Source organism: Heteronotia binoei, chromosome 9 (genome assembly GCF_032191835.1).
Source record: "Heteronotia binoei isolate CCM8104 ecotype False Entrance Well chromosome 9, APGP_CSIRO_Hbin_v1, whole genome shotgun sequence".
In the NCBI taxonomy this organism is placed as follows: domain Eukaryota; kingdom Metazoa; phylum Chordata; class Lepidosauria; order Squamata; family Gekkonidae; genus Heteronotia; species Heteronotia binoei.
In genome coordinates, this window is record NC_083231.1 from 100,579,334 (window position 1) to 100,600,889 (window position 21,556).

General features: G+C 47.2%; 1 protein-coding gene across 1 annotated transcript in view; it reads right to left on the reverse strand.

Moving 5' to 3' along the window:
* Positions 1-21,556, reverse strand: part of LOC132577334 (probable E3 ubiquitin-protein ligase HERC6) — a 44,347-nt gene that overhangs the window by 1,319 nt on the left and 21,472 nt on the right. The window contains exons 12-22 of the mRNA XM_060247066.1: positions 17,272-17,461; positions 15,345-15,496; positions 15,142-15,258; positions 13,647-13,745; positions 12,443-12,631; positions 9,301-9,444; positions 8,509-8,675; positions 7,037-7,103; positions 5,731-5,801; positions 1,925-2,108; positions 1,724-1,826 (exon numbers count right to left, since the gene is read on the reverse strand). Of these exons, the coding sequence (XP_060103049.1) occupies positions 1,724-1,826; positions 1,925-2,108; positions 5,731-5,801; positions 7,037-7,103; positions 8,509-8,675; positions 9,301-9,444; positions 12,443-12,631; positions 13,647-13,745; positions 15,142-15,258; positions 15,345-15,496; positions 17,272-17,461 (1,483 nt within the window). The remainder of the gene's footprint in view (positions 1-1,723; positions 1,827-1,924; positions 2,109-5,730; positions 5,802-7,036; positions 7,104-8,508; positions 8,676-9,300; positions 9,445-12,442; positions 12,632-13,646; positions 13,746-15,141; positions 15,259-15,344; positions 15,497-17,271; positions 17,462-21,556) is intronic.

The following is a 21,556-nucleotide window of genomic DNA, read 5'->3' on the forward strand; positions in this document are numbered from 1 at the left end:
TATGTTGTGCTCCACCTTGAGCATGCTTTCAGGAAAGGGGGAATATAAATTTGAATAATAAATGAATACTTGATTTGATCAGAGGCCCGCCAAAATTACAGCAACCTCAAGTAACAAAGCAGTACACTCTGTGTTCTAAGATGCTAATCAAGGTTCTAAGCAATATATTTCACAATATTTCTTTTCACAGTGTTACACACTAATGCCCAAACGCACCCAGAAAGAATCAATCATGGGAGCATATAAAAATGTTTAAATATAGAAACCATTTACAAAAAGAGTCCATCTTAAAAGAGGTTGCTGAAATGCTTCCATGCAGAAAGGTTCTAAATAGTGTATTTCACATATTTCTACCTGAGACACTGAATCAGTTGAGCTTTGCCGCATTGAAGAACACAATTGGGACCTTGTTAAGTGAAGTAAAGTTGTTAATGGAAAGAGGATATTCCTCTTCTTATGATGCCAACCTGAAGAAAGGTCTTGATTCCTGAAAAGCTGACTTATCTGAAAATTGCGTTGATATATTGTGAAATACGGTGAAAGAAACACTGTGAAATATACTACTTAGAACCTCCATACTCTGGTTTCTCTTCAGATCGCATAAATCTTCTACCTCTTTACTAAAGAACCTCCTTCTGCATGGAAGCATTTCAGCAACCTCTTTAAGATGGACTGTTTTTGTAATGATTTCTATACCTTTAAGAACACTTTGATATGATCCCATGATTAATTCTTTTCAGATACATTTGGGAATTAATTATTGCGTAACGCTGTGAAAGAAATATTGTGAATATATTGCCTAGAACCTTGACTAACATCTTAGAACATAAGAGTGTTCTGCTTTGGTACTTGAGGTTTCTTTCTGTGTTCTCTCTTTGCAAAATTACAGCCGGGGCTGGCGCGTGGGAGTAGGCAAACCAGGCAACTGCCTAGGGCAGGGGTGGCCAAGGGTAGCTCTCCAGATGTTTTTTTGCCTACAACTCCCATCAGCCCCAGCCTTTGGCCATGCTGGCTGGGGCTGATGGGAGTTGTAGGCAAAAAACATCTGGAGAGCCACCCTTGACCATCCCTGCCCTAGGGCACCAACTCCCAGCAGGGGGGAGGGGAGGTGCTGCCTCCCCACTCATGCTGTCCCCAGGCCTCAGACTCACTTCCCATCTCTAGCACCCTCCAAACTCGGCAAGTGCTCCGGAGAGAATGTGCCGAGTGCCCTGCATGATGATGTCACCTCTGAGTGATATCGTCATGCTACGTGCATGCAAAAAATTTACTCGCGCGGGGTGGGGAGGGACGTTGGGGTTCTGCCTCGGGCAGCAGAACCCCATGCGGTGGGCCTGATTACAGTAACATCTCCCTATTCTCCTAGGGGGAGACTGGTGAGGTAATCTTGCAGAATTCCAATGATGTACTATATTAGCACAGCAATTCACAGCATTTGGATGAAAAAAGCACTTTCCACCAGGAAATTCCAAAAACCATTGAAGTAGCAGCAGCTTACAAATTGGATACTTGCTCATGTACTGTAATAGTTAGAATATCATATTTCTGACTGCGCCAATGTGATTTCAGAGCTCTGCTGTCATGAAGCCTTTCCAGTGATCTTGGAGCAATTGATATCTGAGAAGTAGATAGTCAGGATAAAATGGGAGCAGGGCATCCAGGTTTGCCACCCTGAACTCCCTGAAGAACAAACAGCATATATATTTCTTAAATTAACACTTACATAAAAAGCTCTTTTTGTCAGCCAAAGTCAGTCCACGGAAAACCTGCCAAAACATCTTTATGGTAGGGTGGACCATATTATATATTCCCCAGTAGGCAGTATTCTTGAAAAGGAGGAAAAAGATGTGTGAGTGAAACTTGACAGACACAGCAACGAGTGATCCTGGTCAAAGGTGGTGGCTGCACCCCTCTCCCCACCAACCTTTTCAAACATGTCCCAATCATAATTCGCTTCTCCAGTTGCCACCTCCATCAGCTCCTCAGGGGCAAAGAAGTCAACGACCCGTTCGTCCAGGACTTTATAAAGCCCCCTCTCGAATGCGTAGAAAACTCTTTCCACAGATTTGCTGAAGACATAATCTACATATCTGCTAACAAAGTCCTTCCTTTGAAGAAAGAAGCAGAAATCATTACAGAAATGACATGCGGATTACCTCCTAAAACAGAATGGCTATTTCGGGTATGCACTTGGTATAAATCAAGCTGAAAAAAAATACCTGAAAAATACCTTATTGGTATTCATAGGGTGTTTTCTCAGCTGATCATTGAGGGAGCTAGTGATTCAGCTATCTGAAAATGGCTGCCCCCCAAAATTTTCAGGATTTTTCAGGGCCTCCAGATAGCCGCAGCTACAGAATATTTAAAAGACTCTTAAGTCCCTCTAAATGCCACTGGAATGGACTCTCAGATAGTTAAAGGAACTGCACTCCCTTTAAATGCTTTCTGAGTTCACTCACCACAGCACAGACTTGCACCACAGCTTGCAGAAGGCGTTTAAAGGAACCATATATATTTAAATGTGGTTTTCCCTCCAGTGGAAACAATGGAGGAAAGGAGCACCTTCTTTTGGGGACCAAAGAATTGGACCCCCTGGTCCAAACTTTTTGAAACTTGGGGAGGGGTTCTGAGGAGAGGCGACAACAGCTATGCTGCAAATTTCATGCTTCTACCTCAAAAAACAGCTCCCCAGAGAGCCCCAGATAGATTATAATAGAGCTGGAGGGAAATTGGCAATACCAAATATTTCCTGAATCCTATACCAGTATTGGAATTTTCAGGTTCATTATACCCAAACCCCCAAAACACTGATTTTTTAAGTGCATGCCCCTAGCACCTACCACAGCAGGCTTCTGAGAAATAGTCTTGCTTCATAAACAAAACTCGAATTTCTGAAAATCAGTCAGTGCCTCCCTGAAAAGTCACAGAGCACTTTATACTAACTGAAACAACCAATACACAGGGTTGAACTAAAACAAAGATGATTTTCATGGCAAAAAATTTCTGCTAGAATATTTAAATTTTTTAACACTAGTAATTAACTTTTCCATAATTGCACTTCTAACACTTTTATTGAATGTTTCAGTTGAGATGAAGGGAAAAAAGAATTTGCTTCCACCAAGGAGTTGAGCCTTGTGAGGTGGGCTAGTCTGAATGACAATGACTTGGATCAAGTCACCCATTAAACCCCATTGTCAGACAGGAACTTGAACTTGGTCCTTTGCAATCGCAGTGCTGTGGTTTATCCAGTGCGCTATACATTCAGGCTTTAGTATGCTAAGAACATAAGAGAAGCCATGTTGGATCAGGCCAATGGCCCATCCAGTCCAACACTCCGTGTCACACAGTGGCAAAAAAAAAAAAGGAGGTTCACAAGTGGGGCTAGAAGCCCTTCCACTTTGCCCTGCCCCCAAGCACCAAGAATTCAGAGCATCACTGCCCCAGACAGTTCCAGTAATATACTATGGCTAATAGCCACTAATGGACCTCTGCTCCATATTTTTATCCAAACCCCTCTTGAAGCTGGCTATGCTTGTAGCTGCCAATTCCACATGTTAATCACCCTTTGGGTGAAGTGTTCTATAACATGCTAGAACAAACATTTCTGGTTCCTTGACGCTCGAGCCCAGTCACCAGATGCATGAAGTGGATTTTCACTGTGACTGGTAGACATCTGCCAAGTGAGAAGCCATCTGAAGTCCAAAGTTTGACAGAATAAAGGTGTATCTCTCTCCCTCTCTCAAAAGAAGAATATGAGATGTGTTGACTCAATAAAGACTGCAGATTTATACCCCGCCCTTCTCTCTGAATCAAAGACTCAGAGCGCCTTACAATCTCCTATATCTTCTCCCCAACAGACACCCTGTGAGGTGGGTGGGGCTGAGAGGGCTCTCACAGTAGCTGCCCTTTCAAGGACAACCTCTGCCAGAGCTATGGCTAACACAAGGCCATTCCAGCAGGTGCAAGTGGAGGAGTGGGGAATCAAACCTGGTTCTCCCAGATAAGAGTCCACACACTTAACCACTACACCAAACTGGCTCTCATACTTTCGTTTGCAAGACCTGAGCAAGGCTATCTTGGAGGTCATTAATTCATAAGGTCGCCAAAAGTCAGAAACAACTTGACAGCGCTTCACACGCACACTTTGCTACAAAGGACTCCTGTTACCTTTAGACTGGACCTCCTTTTGCTCATACATTTGGAAGAGAAGCCCTATGCACAACGGGGAACACACATAGAATCTTCATGCAGGGTAATCTAGAATTTTTCTTTGCCCGCGCATTGAATTATTCTCATCTTATACTCAAGCCAAAGTACAGCTCAATGTGTGATTTAACCCCCACATTAATCCAGCTTAGGGTAGCCAGGTCTGTATTGAAAGATACCGGGAGAGAGTGGAGTTTGGAGAGGGGAGGGACCTCATCATGGCACAATGCAGCCATTTTCTGCAGGGGAGCTGATCTTTGCCGGCTGGAGATCAGTTGTAAAAGCGGGGAATCTCCTGGCCTCACCTGGAGGCTGGCAACCCTAATCCAGGTACTGGTCCCCAGTTTCATTTGTAAAGTGAACACACATTTGTTCTTTCTCAAAGACTACAATGCATGGACACAGCCAATGTTTCTTTTCTTTACTGGGTGGGGAAAAGTTATTACCAAGTCATCATAGCATGTCTGCTTTCAGTCCCACTGGGCACCTACTATGCTGCCTTTTGCATCAATGAACTGGTGAAGCAAATAAGGATAAACTAGGCTATTGATCAAGATGGCAAAGGGGAAAGGCAATGAAAGAGGACAGCTCTCACTCCAGGGCTCCATACTGACTTGTGGACTTTTCCACATCTTTGTTTTCCTCACTTTGTAAATTCCCATTTTTTTGGGTGGGGTGGGGTGTTTCTGTTCCACATACGTTTTGCTCCCTTTAGTGGACAAGCCAATATTTCACCTGTTTGTACACAGCAGAAAAACCTGCCCTTAAATCTACAGGGAGATATGCCAAATATAAACACTGCATCAACCACTAGCCCAGGGGTGTCAAACATGCAGCCTGGGGGCTGAATCAGGTCCCCGGAGGGCTCCTATCAGGCCCCTGAGCAACTGGCTGTCATCTGCTTCCTTCTCCCTCTCTTGCATCCTTCTGCATCACAGCTTGCTTTGCTAGGCTTGCTCAATCACACAGCAGAGCTACTGAGCCAAGCATCTCTTCCTTCTGTTGGCTGAGGCTTCTCCCCCTCCTGGTCCCCTGTGGAAGGCAGGAAAGAGCTTAGCTTCCTTTGCCCAGTTCCCTGGATCGCATGGGAGAGATACAAAGAAAGTGCCATTAAGACCAACAAGTGCTAATGTTTCAAGCACGTTTTAAGTTTTTTTAAAAAAAATATTGTGTTTGTGTCCCTTATAAAAGTTTATCTCTCTGCTACCTGGCGTTACATTTTATGACGCACATGGCCCAGCCCAACCAGGTATCATTTATGTCAGATCCGGCCCTCATGATAAATGAGTTCAACACCCCTGCACGAGGGGGAGCAAAACAAATGCATAACAGACCAGCCCCTCCCCCAAGAAGCAGCAACTTATAAGAGAGGAAAATGAGAATGCAGCAGAGCCCATTGTTTTCTTTTCTGTGTGTCATACTCAGGAGCTCTTCCAGTTGTGAAAATGTCACTACCATAATCTACCAAGAACACGTGGGATTAAGAAAACTGCATATCGAAAACAAGAAGTCATAATTACAAACCTGTTTGTGGTATTCACAGCTACTATATGGCCATTTGGAATTAAGTCTACAGCCACGTTATCCCAGATTATCTGGAAATCCAAAAATATATATATTTTTAAACTAGAGATTCCAACCCTGTGAAAACAAAGCCAACAAAACCCCATACACAGTTGAAAGGGATCTCATGGGCCTTTCCAGTTCAAACCTTGGTCAACGCAAGGCAGCCAACCCTAGAGCATCTGATACTGAGATACAGTCTGGCCTTCTGGAGGAGCAGAGAAGGCTGCTCTTCCCCATTCCTATGTGGCAGCCCTTTAAGTATTTTGAAGAGCGTAATCACATCAACCTTCAGCCTTCTCTTCAACCTTTCCTCAAAGGATGTTTTTTCAGACCCCTCCTTCCCTCTTTGCTGCCCTCCTCTGAACCTGACCCAGTTGGTCTACATCAGGGGTGTCAAACATCTGGCCTGGGGGCCAAATCAGGCCCTCGAATGGCTCCTGTCAGTCCCCTGAGCAACTGGCTGTCATCTATTTCCTTCTTCCTCTCTTGCTTTCTTCTGTGTCACAGCTTGGTTTGAAACACTTGCTCAATCGAACAGGAGCTACAGAGCAAAACCTCTATTTTCTCCATTGGCTGAAGCTCCTCCCTTGGGGAGGAAGGGAGGAAGGAAGAGCTTACTTTGCCGGCTATCACAATCTCACAGCAGAACTACTGAGCCAAGCTTCTTACTTCTATTGGCTGAGGCTCCTCCCCCTCCTGGTCCCCTGGGGAAGGAAGGAAAGAGACAGAGCTTCCTTTGCTCAGTTAACTGGATCCCATGGCAGAAATACAAAGAAAGCACCTTTAAGACCAATGAATGCTAATATTTTAAACATGGTTTAAGTTTAAAAAAAAATTTTTTTGTTTGTATGTTTCCTTTATAAAGTTTATATCTAATCTTAAATAGGTACACATATGGCCTGGCCCAACATGGCCCAGCCAGACAAGGTCTCATTTATATCAGATCCAGCCCTCACAACAAATGAGTTTGACACCCCTGGTCTACATCCTTCTTGAAGTTTGATAATCCCAAGAAGAACATGATACTCCAAGTGAGCTATTAAAAAAGCAAAACCCATCACCATTCACGTACATATTAGCAGGCCAAGAAAGACAAACAACTTAAACCTATGGGGGCAAAACACGTTTTAGTAGCCGGCTAACTGCTCTTACATAGAAGGAAAGACTCCAAGACACAACTCTGCCCACACTGCCCATCTAACTAGCATGCCAAACCTCCGAACATACATTGTAACTCAGCTGAAGGTTTTCTGAACATACTCACATTGTAACTCAGCTGAAGGTTTGCTTCCATATCATCCAGTTCATAATCAAGAACTGACTGCAAACTGCTACAAAAAGGAGAAAAATAATATTCTAGCAATTATCATGCAACAGCATTGCTCAAATTAATGGTGTGTTGGGGCAATCCAACTCTACCTGTCACATCCAAGGCCACAACCCAATTGTTGCTACCCCTTAATGGCTGCAAAGCAACCCAGTTGCCATATTCCATTGCAGAACACAGTAGCTGCTACTTGGGCTCAGGCATCTACCACTTGCATGCAGGACAGCAGATGTTAATTGGAGCCCAGTAGCACCTTTAAGACCAACAGAGTTTTATCGAGAATGTAAGCTTTTATGTGCTAAAAGCACACTTCAGCAGACAATAGCATGGGATGGAATATCCTACATATACAGAGAGTGGACAGTGAATTAGCATGCAAAGTAGTGAAAATGTTTTTAGCAGTTTAAAACAATACCAAGTCGGGTGTGGTAACTGTCAGTTTGGGTTGACTGTGCAGAAAAAAAAAGAGTAAAGGCAATAAATGTCAGAATTGGAGCTTGATATCTATGTCATTAGCTGTCTTAATTGTTAAGAGTAATAAGGTAGAGTCTGTAATGTTCCATTGGTCTTCTCTAAAGATTGGATTGAAATAACATTTTTCTGTAGAATGAAGCGGGAGTCTGCTCTGTTCAAATACTAATACAAACTACATTGGAATACAATGGATATATACCTCAAGTATAGGTTGAACGAACAACACTCTTTTCTAAGAGTAGTTCTGTCAGAGATATTGCATAATATCACAGACATTATTCTGATACACTATTCTAATAAATAATCAATAAAACTTGGTTGGTCTTAAAGGTGCTTTTGGACTCCCAACTTTGTTCTGTTGCTTCAGACTAGCATGGATGCCCATCAAGATGTTAACAGGGACAGCAGTAAACTGGAGGGGTAACAGTCATTTATCTTCTCTCTCAGGCAAGGCAAAACACACATTTCTAACAGAGACTCTCTCTCACTCCAGAAAGTCAATAAGATTTTAAAAACTTCAGGCTGAGATTTAGGAACCTAAAGTTCTGCTGCCCCCGTTATATCTTGATGATGTGACTGCATCCGTTTTGTAGGCTAGGCCAACTTCTGGCTGAACCTGAACAGCCCTTTACTATGTCTGCAAAAGGTTAAAAATTGCAGCAACTTCAGGATAAAATCCCAGAAACAGCACCAGCAAGAGGAAACACAAGGCTAGAACGCATGCGCAAAGGGCCATCAAGTCGCAGCCAGCTATGGTGACCCCAGCAAGGGGCTTTCAAGGCAAGTGAGAAGAAGAGGTGGCTTGCCATGACTTTCCTCTGCAGAGCCTTCCTTGGTGGTTTTCCCTTTGTTGTGCCAACTCTGCTTGGCTTCTGAGGCATGCTGCCTTCCCTCCCAAGGTTAGAATACCAAGTGAGAAAGTTTAAGCCACTTACTTTCCCAAGACTGGGCTCAGTTCTTTCAGGTCCTGGAGGGAGGGCTCCTTGCCCCTCAATTTTTTAAAGAGAGCAAGTGGGAAAGGCACATAAGCAAGGACCCTGTTGAACAAGCACAGGCCATACAGGATCCCAAAGAGGTAATAATTCCTCAGGTCTGCAGAAGGCTGCAAGTTAATAAAAAAAAAGAATTCCACCATAACATCATCACAACAGCTTTGGACGTTACAAACATCTGTCATATACTACTGGAACACAGCTTGTATGTCTACCCTACTATTCTCTACTATTCCTGAAAGCAGTTTTCTAAAACTTTAATGCCTCCTTTGGCCATCTGGCTACCCTGAGATCTTTTTGCCAGAGAGAGCCTGACACCTTATGCGCTGTGGCATTAAGAAACCATAATCATAAAACCTGTCTGATATGCCCATTTGTATCCAGTACTCCCTCTAAGCTGTGGAGTCTTGTGAGCTACTGTCATTAAAGTTGTGAGCAAGCAATTTGGTTACTACATAAATTAGTTTGCTCTGGGGTCATCCTTCCTGAGCTAAGACAAAAATGTGCAAGACAGAGGCTAAAAAACTGTGAGATAGCTCACACTAACTCACCTTAGAGGGAACAGTTTGTATCCCACCCTTCTCAAAGGAATCCAGAGCAACATACATGGTTCTCCCTTCCTTATTTTATCCTCACAACAACCCTTTGAAGTAGGCAAGGGTGAGAAAGTTGCAGGGGGCAGGTCTCACTCTACTTCCCCTTCTTCATGCCTAAAAACATGTCTAAATGGCTTACGTTTGCAGGAAACCACATAGGAGAATTCTGCTCACAGTACATAAACAACCCATAATCTGGCCGGATCATCTCCTCAAACAGGTAGAAGAAGAATTCAACAACCACGCTGTTGGGATCACGTTTCGGTTCTCCTTCAAATTCAACCTGCAAAAATGAAAAGAAGGCAGCAGTAACAGCCAGTTTGGAAAGCCAGTTTGGTGTAGTGGTTAAGTGCACGGACTCTTATCTGGGAGAACCGGGTTTGATTCCCCACTCCTCCACTTGCACCTGCTGGAATGGCCTTGGGTTAGCCATAGCTCTGGCAGAGGTTGTCCTTGAAAGGGCAGCTGCTGTGAGAGCCCTCTCCAGCCCCACCCACCTCACAGGGTGTCTGTTGAGGGGGAGGAAGATAAAGAAGATTGTGAGCCGCTCTGAGACTCTTGAGTGGAGGGCGGAATATAAATCCAATGTCTTCTTAATGACTTCGCAGAATACAAGACAAAGCATAAAAGCAAGAGCCAACTTCTCACTGGATGCCACCTTTTCTCCTCATGATTCCCAGGCGTGGGGGAGGAGACCTCTCAGTACGGGCCCTGCGGAATTTGGACCAATTCCGCAGGGCCTGTAAGACCATCCTTTTCAAGCAGGCTTTTGTAGACGTCGAGAGGATGGCTGTTTAATTCACCAACGATTTACCTAGTGATCCCTGCCAGAACATAAGTGTACAGAATAACATCAGGAAGATCACCGCCGTTTAAACTATGGAATGACCCAGACATTTGGAACTGGTTTTAGGTTGTTGTTTTAAATTAATGTATAATTTAAATGTTGTTTTAATCATCTTATATTGTATATCTTGTATTGTATAATTTATTGAACTGCTGTTAGCCGCCCTGAGCCTGCCTAGGCGGGGAGGGCGGGATATAAATAAAATTTATTATTATTATTATTATTATTATTATTATTATTATTATTATTATTATTATTATTATTATTATTATTATTATTATTATTATTATTATTATTATTATTATTATTATTATTATTATCTAGAAAGGGCCTTTCCTAGATAGTGGGACCGCAATGATAGAAACCACTCTTCAAGAGGCATTCAAGGGTAGCAGAGTAAAACTATGCATATGTTTGTCAAAAGGATCTACTCGGGGCTTTTTTTTGTAGAAAAGCCCAGCAGAAACTTATTTGCATATTAGGCCACATCCCCTGACACCAAGTCAGCTGGAACTGCGTTCCTGTGGGTTCCTGCTCAAAAAAAGCCCTGGATCTACCAGGGAAATCTGAACTAGTTCATACCTTAAAAACACAGACTCCAGTTCAGACTGCTAATCAGTAGACAATTAACCAGTTTGAAGTTCACCATAATTATTATAAGAGTGGCTAGAGCAATGATCCTGCGGGCATCACAGTGTCCAGCAGTGTGTTTCCTCTTGCCCGCTTACTTCTTGAATCTTGGGGATGAATTCCAAAGTGACTTGAGTGGAGCAGGGGGAAAAAAACCTGGGAAGCTTCAGGCTGCTCCCTACCAGCTGACTAAATTAGCAAATCACTGAGCTTAACCCAGGCAGGCACATCATGTCCATGTAGGGTTGCCTGACAACATCTTTGGTTCAGTTGGTGGAGCAACATTGTGTGATGTGACTTCCACCCAGAAGTGACATCATAGATGTGACTTCCACCCGGAAGTGACCTCATAGCACTCTAGATTTTCCACAGATTTCTACAATAAACATCTAAGCACAATTGGAAGCAACATTGTACCCCTGTTACTTCTGTTACAGCTGTTCGGAGATTGCACATTATGGTCAGTGGGCAAATCTGTCATGCTACATCCATGCACCCTCCAGCTGGCCTAGCCACAGCCATTCTGACATTTTGGGGCTTGGCAACCTCTGTATGGCTGTGCAGGGCAAAACCCCTTGCCTTTCTTTGGAAAGCTAAAAGCAAGGCAGAGGACTGATCCTGCCCCTAGTGAAGCCCTGCTAATCACTGAGTACTTCCTATGGAAAAGCAATGCAAGTGTTTTTTAAAAGGGACATTTTGGCAACAGTAAAACAGCAATACTCCCTTCTAAGCTGTGAAGTCCTGTGAGCAAAAATTCTACTTTGTGAGCTACTGGCATCAAAGTTGTGAGCTGCTGCATGAATTAGTTTGCTCTGGGGCCATCCCTTCCAGAGCTAAGACCAAAATGTGTGAGCCAGAGGCTAAAAAACTGAGCTAGCTCACACGAATGCAGCTTAGAGGGAACACTGATAAAGAGCGTTCTTCTAGAGCAGAGCCATTTCTAAGCATAGGTGCTCAGAGCACAGAAAACAGCACAATACCAGGTTCTAGCTTAACACAGGCGGATGGTCCAGCTCTTCAGGTGGGAAATGGGCTGGATCCCACAGAGGATTTCACTTCTGGGAACAGAAGGGGGAATTGTTTGCTGACTCCACACTTCTCAACCCAGAACTCAAGACTCCTCCCAACTGCACCTAAGGGACCCAACTCTCCCCACCCCCCAAGCAGCCTTGGCAGCAGAAGGGGAGGGAAGGAAGCACCATACAATCTCCTTCCCTCCCTCACCCCATAACAGGCACTTTGTGAGGTAAGGTGGGGTCTAAGAGAGTTCTGAGAGAACTTGGGACTGGCCCAAGGTCACCCAGCAGGCTTCACGTGAAGTAGGATTAGGGAATCAAACCCGGCTCTCCAGTTTAGAGAGTCTACCACTTTTAACCACTACATCACACAGGATCTCAGGGAACTGAAAAGTCCTGCTCCACAGATGGAAATCCCTCCTGTCTGCCTTCAGGATGCAAGCTACCGTCTCACCTGCTGGGGGGCTCCTAAAGAATAATCAGAGTTCAGCTGCCCAAGAACCGGCCCTTCAGTTCTATATAAGCAACAACTGTCCTGGAGCCCCACTTCACAGCTAACCATAGACCAGGGGTCGCTTTGTAGAAAAATAGGTGGTGGAGCTTACCCAAGGATTGTTGTGCAGCTGCCCCTACTATTCAATGGACAAGGTGGGGAGGAGGAGGGGGAACCCTCAGAAAGGTTCAGGAGCTGTGCTCCTCTGAGCACCTGTTGAATCCAAGGCCTGCCATAGACAACTGTCTCAGACAGTTCCAGAGCTGAGCAAGATTATTGCCCAAGCCCCACTTACCATCAGCTCCATTTTCAGGGAAGTGTCTGCCACCTGACTCAGTTGGTGCAAAGTGTGAGCTACCAGGTCCTGACGCTTCACCTTCAGAAGGAAGACGGGCGACTTGGGGTGTTCAACAAACGGGTCCAGCACAACAGTTGGGTTCTGCGGATTGCTGAACAATTCTACATGAGCATCTAACTTTATGCCCTGGGTGGAGAACAGCAAAGCGGAATTATTTAGTCATTTAGTCACCAAGCAGAAGTATTTCGCCATTTAGTCGCCAAGATCCTATCAAGGACACCAGCAGCGGTGGTGGGGACGGGAATTACGCCTGCAACCGTGCTCAGTGCAACATCCCAGACAAGACCCCCCCTGTCTCCAGCCTGCTCAGGACGAGATGGGCATACAGCACCCACCAATCTCTTGCTCCAGGGAGATGACAGTGGAGGGGGATTCCCTTGGTCCCCATACCTCCCTCACAGAAGCTTCCATCTCTGTCCTTGTTCAGCGTTTGCTCATGCACAATCACCCACTTCTACAACTCTGCTGGGGACCACTTCTACCATCACCAGGTTAGCCTTCCTCCTCCCTTTCCCCCCTCCTTGCTACCATCCTTCATGGAGCAACCAAGCTAGCTAACCACATCCCTCTTATCTGGGAGGAGTCCACTGCATTGTGCATCCACTGCTTCTGTGCATGGTTAAGCTACACACCCAAGAATTGCTTGCTTTCTCAGACTGCAGAGAAGGTGGCCAAAGTGTGGCTCTTCCACATATATTGTGTGGCTCTCGAAGCCCCCGCCATCCCATCTGCCCGCTTGGAGAAGGCATTCGTCTCTTTAAATCACTTCTCCAAGCCAAGTCACTTAAAGTTGCTTTCTTTCCACCTCCCTCATCTATTTGCCTTCCTTCCAGCTCTCAAACATCTGACTTTCATGTCTTGTGGCTCTCAAAAATCTGACATTTATTCTATGTGGCTCTTATGTTAAGCAAGTTTGGCCACCCCTGCTGTAGAGGCTCTACACAAGAGCCACCAGGTCCCTAGCAGGTCCGTAGGTGTAGTCAAGGCCTGGGATGCAGACACAAATCTGCTCCTTTAGCTCCACACAGCTTCCTCCCAAGTGGGTCACAGTGCTGGAAGAAGCATCCCTCTCTCCACGGAGTAGGAAGAGAGACCAGCTGCTGGCAAGCTGACCACAGCTTTCAAGATACCCGCACCTTACCTCTTGCACGACAAAGGAAGCAATATGGAACAGGTGCTGCTTGGATGGGAGATCGAAAACAAAAGGAAAGCAGCAGAAAGAAAATTCAGGGGACGGAGTCTGGGAAGGAAAGAAGAGTGCATAGGTGAGACAGGTGTTCTTCCTCCTGCAAGTCTATGTCTCATTGATCTCCACCCAGAGACAACACACTCGTGCCTCCTTTCTAGAGGACAAGAAGAGCACGAGGCTTTTTGGCTGCTGTGCTACAATCATTATGTTCCCCAAGCAAGCAACTGAATTGCGACCCTGGCACTACAGCAAAACGTGGCTGCCTCTCGCCAAAACCAAAGCTTGTGTGACTGGGCCACTGGTAGGAGCCAGGTGATGGTGGAAAGCAGACCACTCACTGGCTCTCCTCCTGTCTCTGTCATGAAGCTTCATTCCTTTCACAGAAAACCTTCAGGGGTCAAGACAACGGCAGTTTAATTATCAGGCACGATCTTCATTGTGTACAGTAATGTTTTCAGTAAGAAAAGCTAGGTGTGTGGCCAAAAGTAGAATAGACTCATGCCTAGGATTGCCAGCTCTGGCTTGTGAAATACCTGGAGATTTTGTGGGTGGAGCCTAAGGTGGGTGGGATTTGGGGAGGGGAGGGACTCCAGCGGGGGTGTAAGGCAGCCCACCTTCCAAAGCAGCCATTTTGATCTACATCGCCTGGAGATCAGTTGTGAACCTTGAGATTTCCAGCTACCACGTAGACATGGAGACTGGCAATCCTGCCTATACTGGGAGCAGGAAAAGCCAAAGGGGGGCATTGCAAATCCAGCTCCTCGTGAATGACCCTGCCCTGACCATCATGGCTCAGGCTAGCCTAGTCTCGTCAACTCTTACAAGTGCTAAGCAGGGTTGGTACTTGGATGGGAGACCACCAAGGAAGTCCAAGGTTGTTAGACAGAGGGAGGCAATAGAAAACCACCTCTGGTTGCCTGTTGCCTTGAAAACCCCATCCAGGGGCTGCCATAGGCCGGCTGTAACTTGATGGCAGTTTAAGATCACTATAACTGAGATAGTTTTTGCCAGGGCTTTTTTTTTTAGAAAAAGCCCAGCAGGAACTCTCCCATGCCTTCCCTGCACACCAGCTGCAGCAGGCACCCTAGGGAAGGCTGAAGCCATTGGAGAGGCATTTAAAGATGCCTCCCTGCACCTTCCCCAGTGTGCCAGACAGAGCCTTAGCCAGCCCAGGCTGAGCTCCGCTCCTGAATGCTCTGGCCCCCGAAAAGCCCTGGTTTTAGCTAATACTCCCTTCTGACTCACTGCAGCTTTTTCCCAACCTTGTCAACTCAAGACCCTTTTAACTGCAGATGCCAGGATTGGGAGAGCTAGGCAATGTCTTTCTGCCACCAAATTATGACCTCTTCCTCCAAGATCTGTAGGACTGTTGGCATTCTGAACCCTGAGCAATTGTGCAGGAGATGGGTGTGCGCAGCTTCCACAAGGCAAAAATAATGACACTCACCTGCTGATTGATCCAGGCAAGCCACCTGGAAAAATCCACAAAAGGATCAACCTTCTTGGAAAGATTTTTGATATAGAAGTTGCTTAACGGGACTTTGCAGCCAGCCGCCTGGTTTGCCTTGAGTTAAGAGAAATGCTGGGTTTTATCTCAGAGGTAGCTGTAAACTCCCAACTGCTAAAATGGAGACTACCAGGAATGCTTACCTCGTAGAGTTGCTGAAGGGTTTCCAAGACCGGGACCAGTTCCTGAGAGTGGGGAGTTACATAGTGAAAGGGCAGCAGGCATACCACAGCCTTCTTCAGCATCTGAATCATTCTGTCGAAAAAAGCAACTGGCAAATCCAACCATTGTCTTTCTGGAAGGAAAAAAAAGAGAGGGAATTGGCAACTCTTCTTTTCAAACACATTTCCAGGATTGCATTGCAACTGCCATCTCTGGGTTGGAAAATACCTGGAGATCTGGCCTCCTGGAAATATGGGGATGAAAAGGAAAGCACAAGAAAACTATGGGTTGTCACCAGTGTTCCCTCTAAACTGAGTTAGCATGAGCTAACTCACAGATTTTTAGTCTCCAGCTCACACATTTTTTTCTTAGCTCAGGAAGGATGACCCCAGAGCACACTAATTTCTGCAGTAGCTCACAACTTTCATGCTAGTAGCTCACAAAGTAAAATTTTTGCTCACAATACTGCAGCTTAGAGGGAACAATGGTTGTCATTTAACATTATCTGGGGCATCCCTGATTACTTTATTACCATTTTAATGGTGTGTTTGTTGGTTTTAACAGTTTAAGGTGTGATGTGTGTCTTAATTTGCTAGCCACCTGGGTGGCCCTGTAAGAGCAGGAAAATGTGGCAAAAGCTTTGCTAAATGAACAAAAATTTGAAAGACAACACTGCATACAACTGAACGTAATTGCTCCACAGCTGACTGGTGTAGAGCCGCCTGTTAGCTGCAGCCTATCTCACACTCTCAGATATCCCCATCTTGGTAACTCGGGTGTGTTCAGACAGGTTTTATTTTTAGTTTGTAAGCAGCTTCAGGCAGGTTCCCAGAGAAATTGTATTAAAAGTTTCTAAAAAATAAGAAAACCAAACAGGAATTTGGAGCCAAAGCTTTTAGACACAGGGTATCTGAAATTTGTTAATCTCTAGTCCACATTTGCAAAAGGGACACAATATGGGCTACTGTTTAGCTACAAGCTAGTTACTTTCCTGGATGGTCCAGGCTAGTTCAGTCTCATCAGATTTCAGAAGCTAAGCAGGGTCAACCCTGGCTAGTTTTTGGATGGGAGAAGGCCTCTGATTCAGCAGGAGCTCACAGGAGTGCAGTTCCTGAACCTTTGAGGGCTCCCCCTCCTCCTCCCCACCTTGTCCACTGAATAGTAGGTGCAGCTGCATAGCAGTCCCTATTTTTCTACAAAACAACCCCTGGATGGGAGACCGCCAAGGAATATCGGGGGTCATGATGTGGAGGCAGGGAGTGGAAAACAGTGCCGAATTACACCCTGTGGAGGCCCCCTAGGCAATCAAAATCTTCGGGGGGCCCTTGCAATTTATCTCAAGAGTCTGAGCGCCAGCCCCACTGCAGCCTGCAGCCGCCTTCTTAAAAGCCCCTTTTACTAAGCTGCGGGGGAGAGGCAGAGAGGCAAACTTGGTGACAATGCCAGCAGCAGCCGCACCAGGCAAGCTGGGCAAAGAACAGCTCAGTTGCTGGCTGCTCATGCAGGCTGGGAGGGCTGCAAGCAGGGGGAAAGCCATGGAGAAAAGTTGGCCCGGGGCCCCTAAAGGCATGCGGGCCCATAGGCCAGTGCCTACTTGGCCTAATTGTTAATCCGGCTCTGGTGGCAAACCACCTCTGAGCCTCTCTCTTGCCTTGAAAACCTCCCCAGGGTTGCTGCAAGTCTGCTGTGACTTGACGGAACTCCCCCCCCCCCAGTTACTCCCTTGTTGGGCTGCATCATTAAGCTACTACAGCAGATCATGACATGTGATGGAAAGGTACAAGAACGGATGAGAGGCAACAGGTGAGCACAAGCCAGGTTTTCTAAGGCCCAAAGCAGGACTTGAAGATCAAGAATGCGGCATCCAAATACAGCCAAAAGGCCAAGACCAGAATCATTCAAAGTTACCTAGAATGTTTGAAGAGTGCTCACTCAGCTTGGACACGACTTCTGCAAAGACCCTGCCCATAGTCTGCTGGCTTTTCTTTTCGAGAGCATCAAGGCACTCGGGCACAAGGAGGAAGCAAGAAAAAGCCTCTTGGTGAGGAGAGTTCACAGGGACGGCACGGACCAGGTCACTTATCACACAGAGAAAGATCTGCCATCAGTTTCGAAAACAGCACCGTTAGCCAGAAATGCACGTGCCCCCCCCTGTATTTCAACAGCACACTGGTTTGCTTCTTGAAACTCTACAGCAGGGGTGGCCAAACTGTGGCTCGGAAGCCACATGTGGCTCTTTCACACATATTGTGTGGTTCTCAAACCCCTCACTGCCCCATTGGCTGGCCTGGAGAAGGCATTTAAAGTTAAAGTTGCTTTCTTTCCATCCATCCCTCCCCCTCTCTATTTGCCTGCCTGCCTGTCTTGTGGCTCTCAAACATCTGTCTTGTGGCTTTTGAATATCTGACGTTTATTCTATGTGGCTCTTACATTAAGCAAGTTTGGCCACCCCTGCTCTACAGTCAAGACAGTCAAAAGAGATTAAACCTCATAGCAAAATGAAACGTCGTCAGAACTAATGACCGCCATCATTTTGCTGAGCTGTTCCCTGCTTATGCCAGGCCAGAACACACAGTGGGGAGAAGACATAAAAGAGTATTTATAAGCATATGAGAAGTGCCTTCTTTCACTGGTAGCAGGTACAACTGTCCTTCAGAGATGAGGGAAAGGAGGAGGACAACTTCTGCATCAGTGGATATTACTTTCAAAACATGAAACCCTTATCTTACAAACTGGAAACCAAAAAAACACTCCCATTCCACAAAAGGTAATTTCATTCATTCGGTATGGTTTCTGGCAGTCATGAGGAAAACAGAAAGCATGTCTAAGGAGCCACTTATCCAAGCCACTGCCAGTTAAAAGCAGAGTTCAGCAGCACCTGAAGAATTATATAAATGAACCTTCAAAAGCTAAAGCAGTATTTCTCAAAAAATTTTTCCTCCTTAGATCTGAAACCAGAGTCACACCACTCTTCCACCCAAAAGGTGGAGAATAAGCACAAACAGGTTTCCTACCTGTAACTGATGATCTTCGAGTGGTCATCTGTGCAGTCACACTGATGGGAGTAAGGCGCCTGCGCCGATCTCGATCAGTAAACTCAAAAGCTGCGGATTTCCGCGCCGACGTCTCAGTGCGCATGCCCAGGAGCCCCACCGCGCATGCTCACTGCGACGGGCGCGGACATCCTGCCAGTTCCTTCTGACCGCCACGTCAGCCCAGAGATGGACCGGCCGCAGCGGGGAAGGAGGGCGGGGAGTGTGACTGCACAGATGACCACTCGAAGAACATCAGTTACAGGTAGGAAACCTGTTTATCTTCTTCGTGGTCTCTGTGCATCACACTGATGGGAGACTAGCAAGCCACAATCATACCTGGAGGCGGGTACCACGGTCCATCAATGGGAAGCAGACTGCAACACCGCTCGGCCCACTGCAGATTCGCTGCGTCCTCGCAGGTCCAGCGCATAATGGCATATGAAGGTGTGCCCAGAGGACCAGGTAGCGGCTCTACAGATGTCCTGTAGCGGGACACCCCGCATGAAGGCAGCCGATGTGGCCATCGCTCGAGTGGAATGCGCTCTGATGGGCCCGGGCAAGGGCCTCTTGTTCAGTAGGTAACAAAGTTTAATAGTCTCCGTTATCCATTTGGACAACCTCTGGGCCGAAATCCTTCGCCCCAGAGAAGGTTGGACGTAGGACACAAAAAGTCTGGAGTCTTTCCTGAAGGGCTTTACGCGATGCAGGTAAAAGGCCAGTGCCCTTTTCACGTCCAGGGCGTGCAATCTACACTCAGCATCAGTGGACGGATTAGGAAAAAAGACTGGCAGGCACGTCTCCAGGTTAAGGTGGAATGCTGAAACTACCTTCGGGAGGAAGGTGATGTCGGGCTGCAAAAGCACTCCGTCTTCAGAAAAACACAAATAAGGAGGATCACAGTGCAGAGCTGCCAACTCCCCTACTCACCTTGCCGAAGTTATGGCTACCAGGAAGGCCGTCTTCCAGGCTAGCAGCTGGAGGGAACATGTAGCCATGGGCTCGAAGGGCCTCCCCGAAAGAGCTTGAAGAATCAGAGTCAGGTCCCAGGCTGGGGCCAGCTGGCGCACTGCCGGGTACAGCCTAATAGCACCCCTCAGGAAGCACTTGGTGTCTGGGTGGGCAAAAACGGTACGCCCATCCACCTGCGCATGATATGCAGAAATGGCCGCGAGATACACGCGGATGGAGGAAACCGAGAGCCCTTTGTCCAGCAAGGACAGTAGGAAATCGAAAATGACCGGCAGGCTTGCCGTCACTGGGTCGCTAGTCCGAGTCGAAGAGAACTGGACGAACACCCCCCACTTATAGGAGTACGCCCTGCGGGTGGAAGGCTTTCTGCTATTCAGCATCACAAACTGAACTCTTTCAGACAGGGACTCTACTGGAGGCGCCAGGCTGTCAACTTCAGTTGCGGGATGTTGTGGTGCACCACCTGTCCTCTGTGTAGCAGCAACAGGTCTGGGACCTGAGGGAAGTGGTGAAATACCCCATCGGCCAGGCAAAGGAGCAGGGGGAACCAATGTTGCCTGGGCCACCAGGGTGTCACGAGAATGCCCTCCGGCCGTTCCCTGATGATCTTCTGGACCACCCTGGTGATCAGGGGAATCGGAGGGAAGAGATATACCTTGTGCCGAGTCCAGGGTACAAGGAGTCCGTCCCCGAGGGACAGCGGGTCCACCCCGCCCCTGCAGCAGAAAAGAGCGCACCTCCTGTTCGCCCTGGTGGCGAACACGTCGAGCTCTGGTGTCCCCCACAACAGGAAGACAGGGCGCAGGAAGGTCCAATTGAGTTCCCACTCGTGTATGGCAGCGCCCCCCCAACTGAGAAAGTCCGCTTGGGTGTTCAAGTCCCCCGGAAGGTGCGTGGCCACCAACGACGCCCCCAGGGCAATGCACATGTCCCATAGAGCTAAGGCCAGTCCACAGAGCCTGCAGGAGACTGTGCCGCCCTGTCGGTTCACATACGCCATAGCCGTGGTATTGTCCGTCAGAACTGCCACTGTTTTGTTCCGGAGGAAGCTGTGAAAGGATCGGACTGCATGAAAGATTGCTAGCAGCTCCAGGAAACTGATATGGTTGCGTGCCTGGGACTGGGGCCATCGGTCCCCCAAACCCCTGCATATGGGCCCCCCAGCCCTACAGAGAGGCGTCCGTGGTAATCGTGAGGGCGGGAGGTTCTTTGTGGAAGGGCGCTCCTTCCAGCAGATGAGATCTCTGTGCCCACCAGTCGAGGGATGCCAGGACCTCTGGTGGGAGAGTCAGACGACGCTCGGGGGAGTCCCTTCTGCACTTGAAGTGCGCCAGGAACCAGAGCTGTAAAGGTCGCATGCGAAGCCTCGCAAAAACTAGAACCGAGGTCGTGGCGGCCATCAGGCCCAGCAGCCACTGAAACTGACGAGCCGAGCCCACTGGGCAACGCTGGAGAGACTGCACCGCCTGAATGATGTCGTCTGCCTGATCGGATGGTAGAAACGCTCTGCAGGCCCGGGAGTCCAAGATGGCCCCGATAAACTGGACCCTCTGCGAGGGCTGGAGCCGAGACTTCTTGTGGTTCACCTGCAGGCCCAGGTTCTGCAGCAATGACAGAGTAGTGACGATGTGGTGCAGCAGAGTCTCTCGAGAGGGTGCGACTAGGTGCCAGTCGTCGATATACGGAAACAGGTAATTCCCTGTAACCGTAGGAAGGCTGCAATCACCACCATAGTTTTTGTAAAGACCCTGGGGGCCGTAGAGAGGCCAAAGGGTAGGGCCCGATACTGAAAGTGGTCGGAACCAATCGTAAACCGAAGGAATTTCCGGTGGAAAGGGTGAATGGACACGTGAAAGTAGGCGTCCTTTAAATCCAACGTGGCCATCCAATCCCCATGGTTTAGGAGAGGAAGGATGCCCGGCAGAGATGTCATCCGGAACTTGTGGTAACTGATGAATAAGTTCAGGGCCCAGAGGTCCATGATGGGCCGCAGGCCGCCGTCCCGTTTGGGGACTATAAAATAACGGGAGTAGAACCCAAGCCTGCTCTGGTCTGAGGGAACACGCTCGATGGCATCCTTTTGAAGGAGAGAGATGACTTCTTCTCTTAGCGTGTCCGTGGGGTTGGTGGAAACGAAATTGGGGGTAGTAGGGCGCTGAAAAAATTCTATAACGTAACCCCTTCGAATT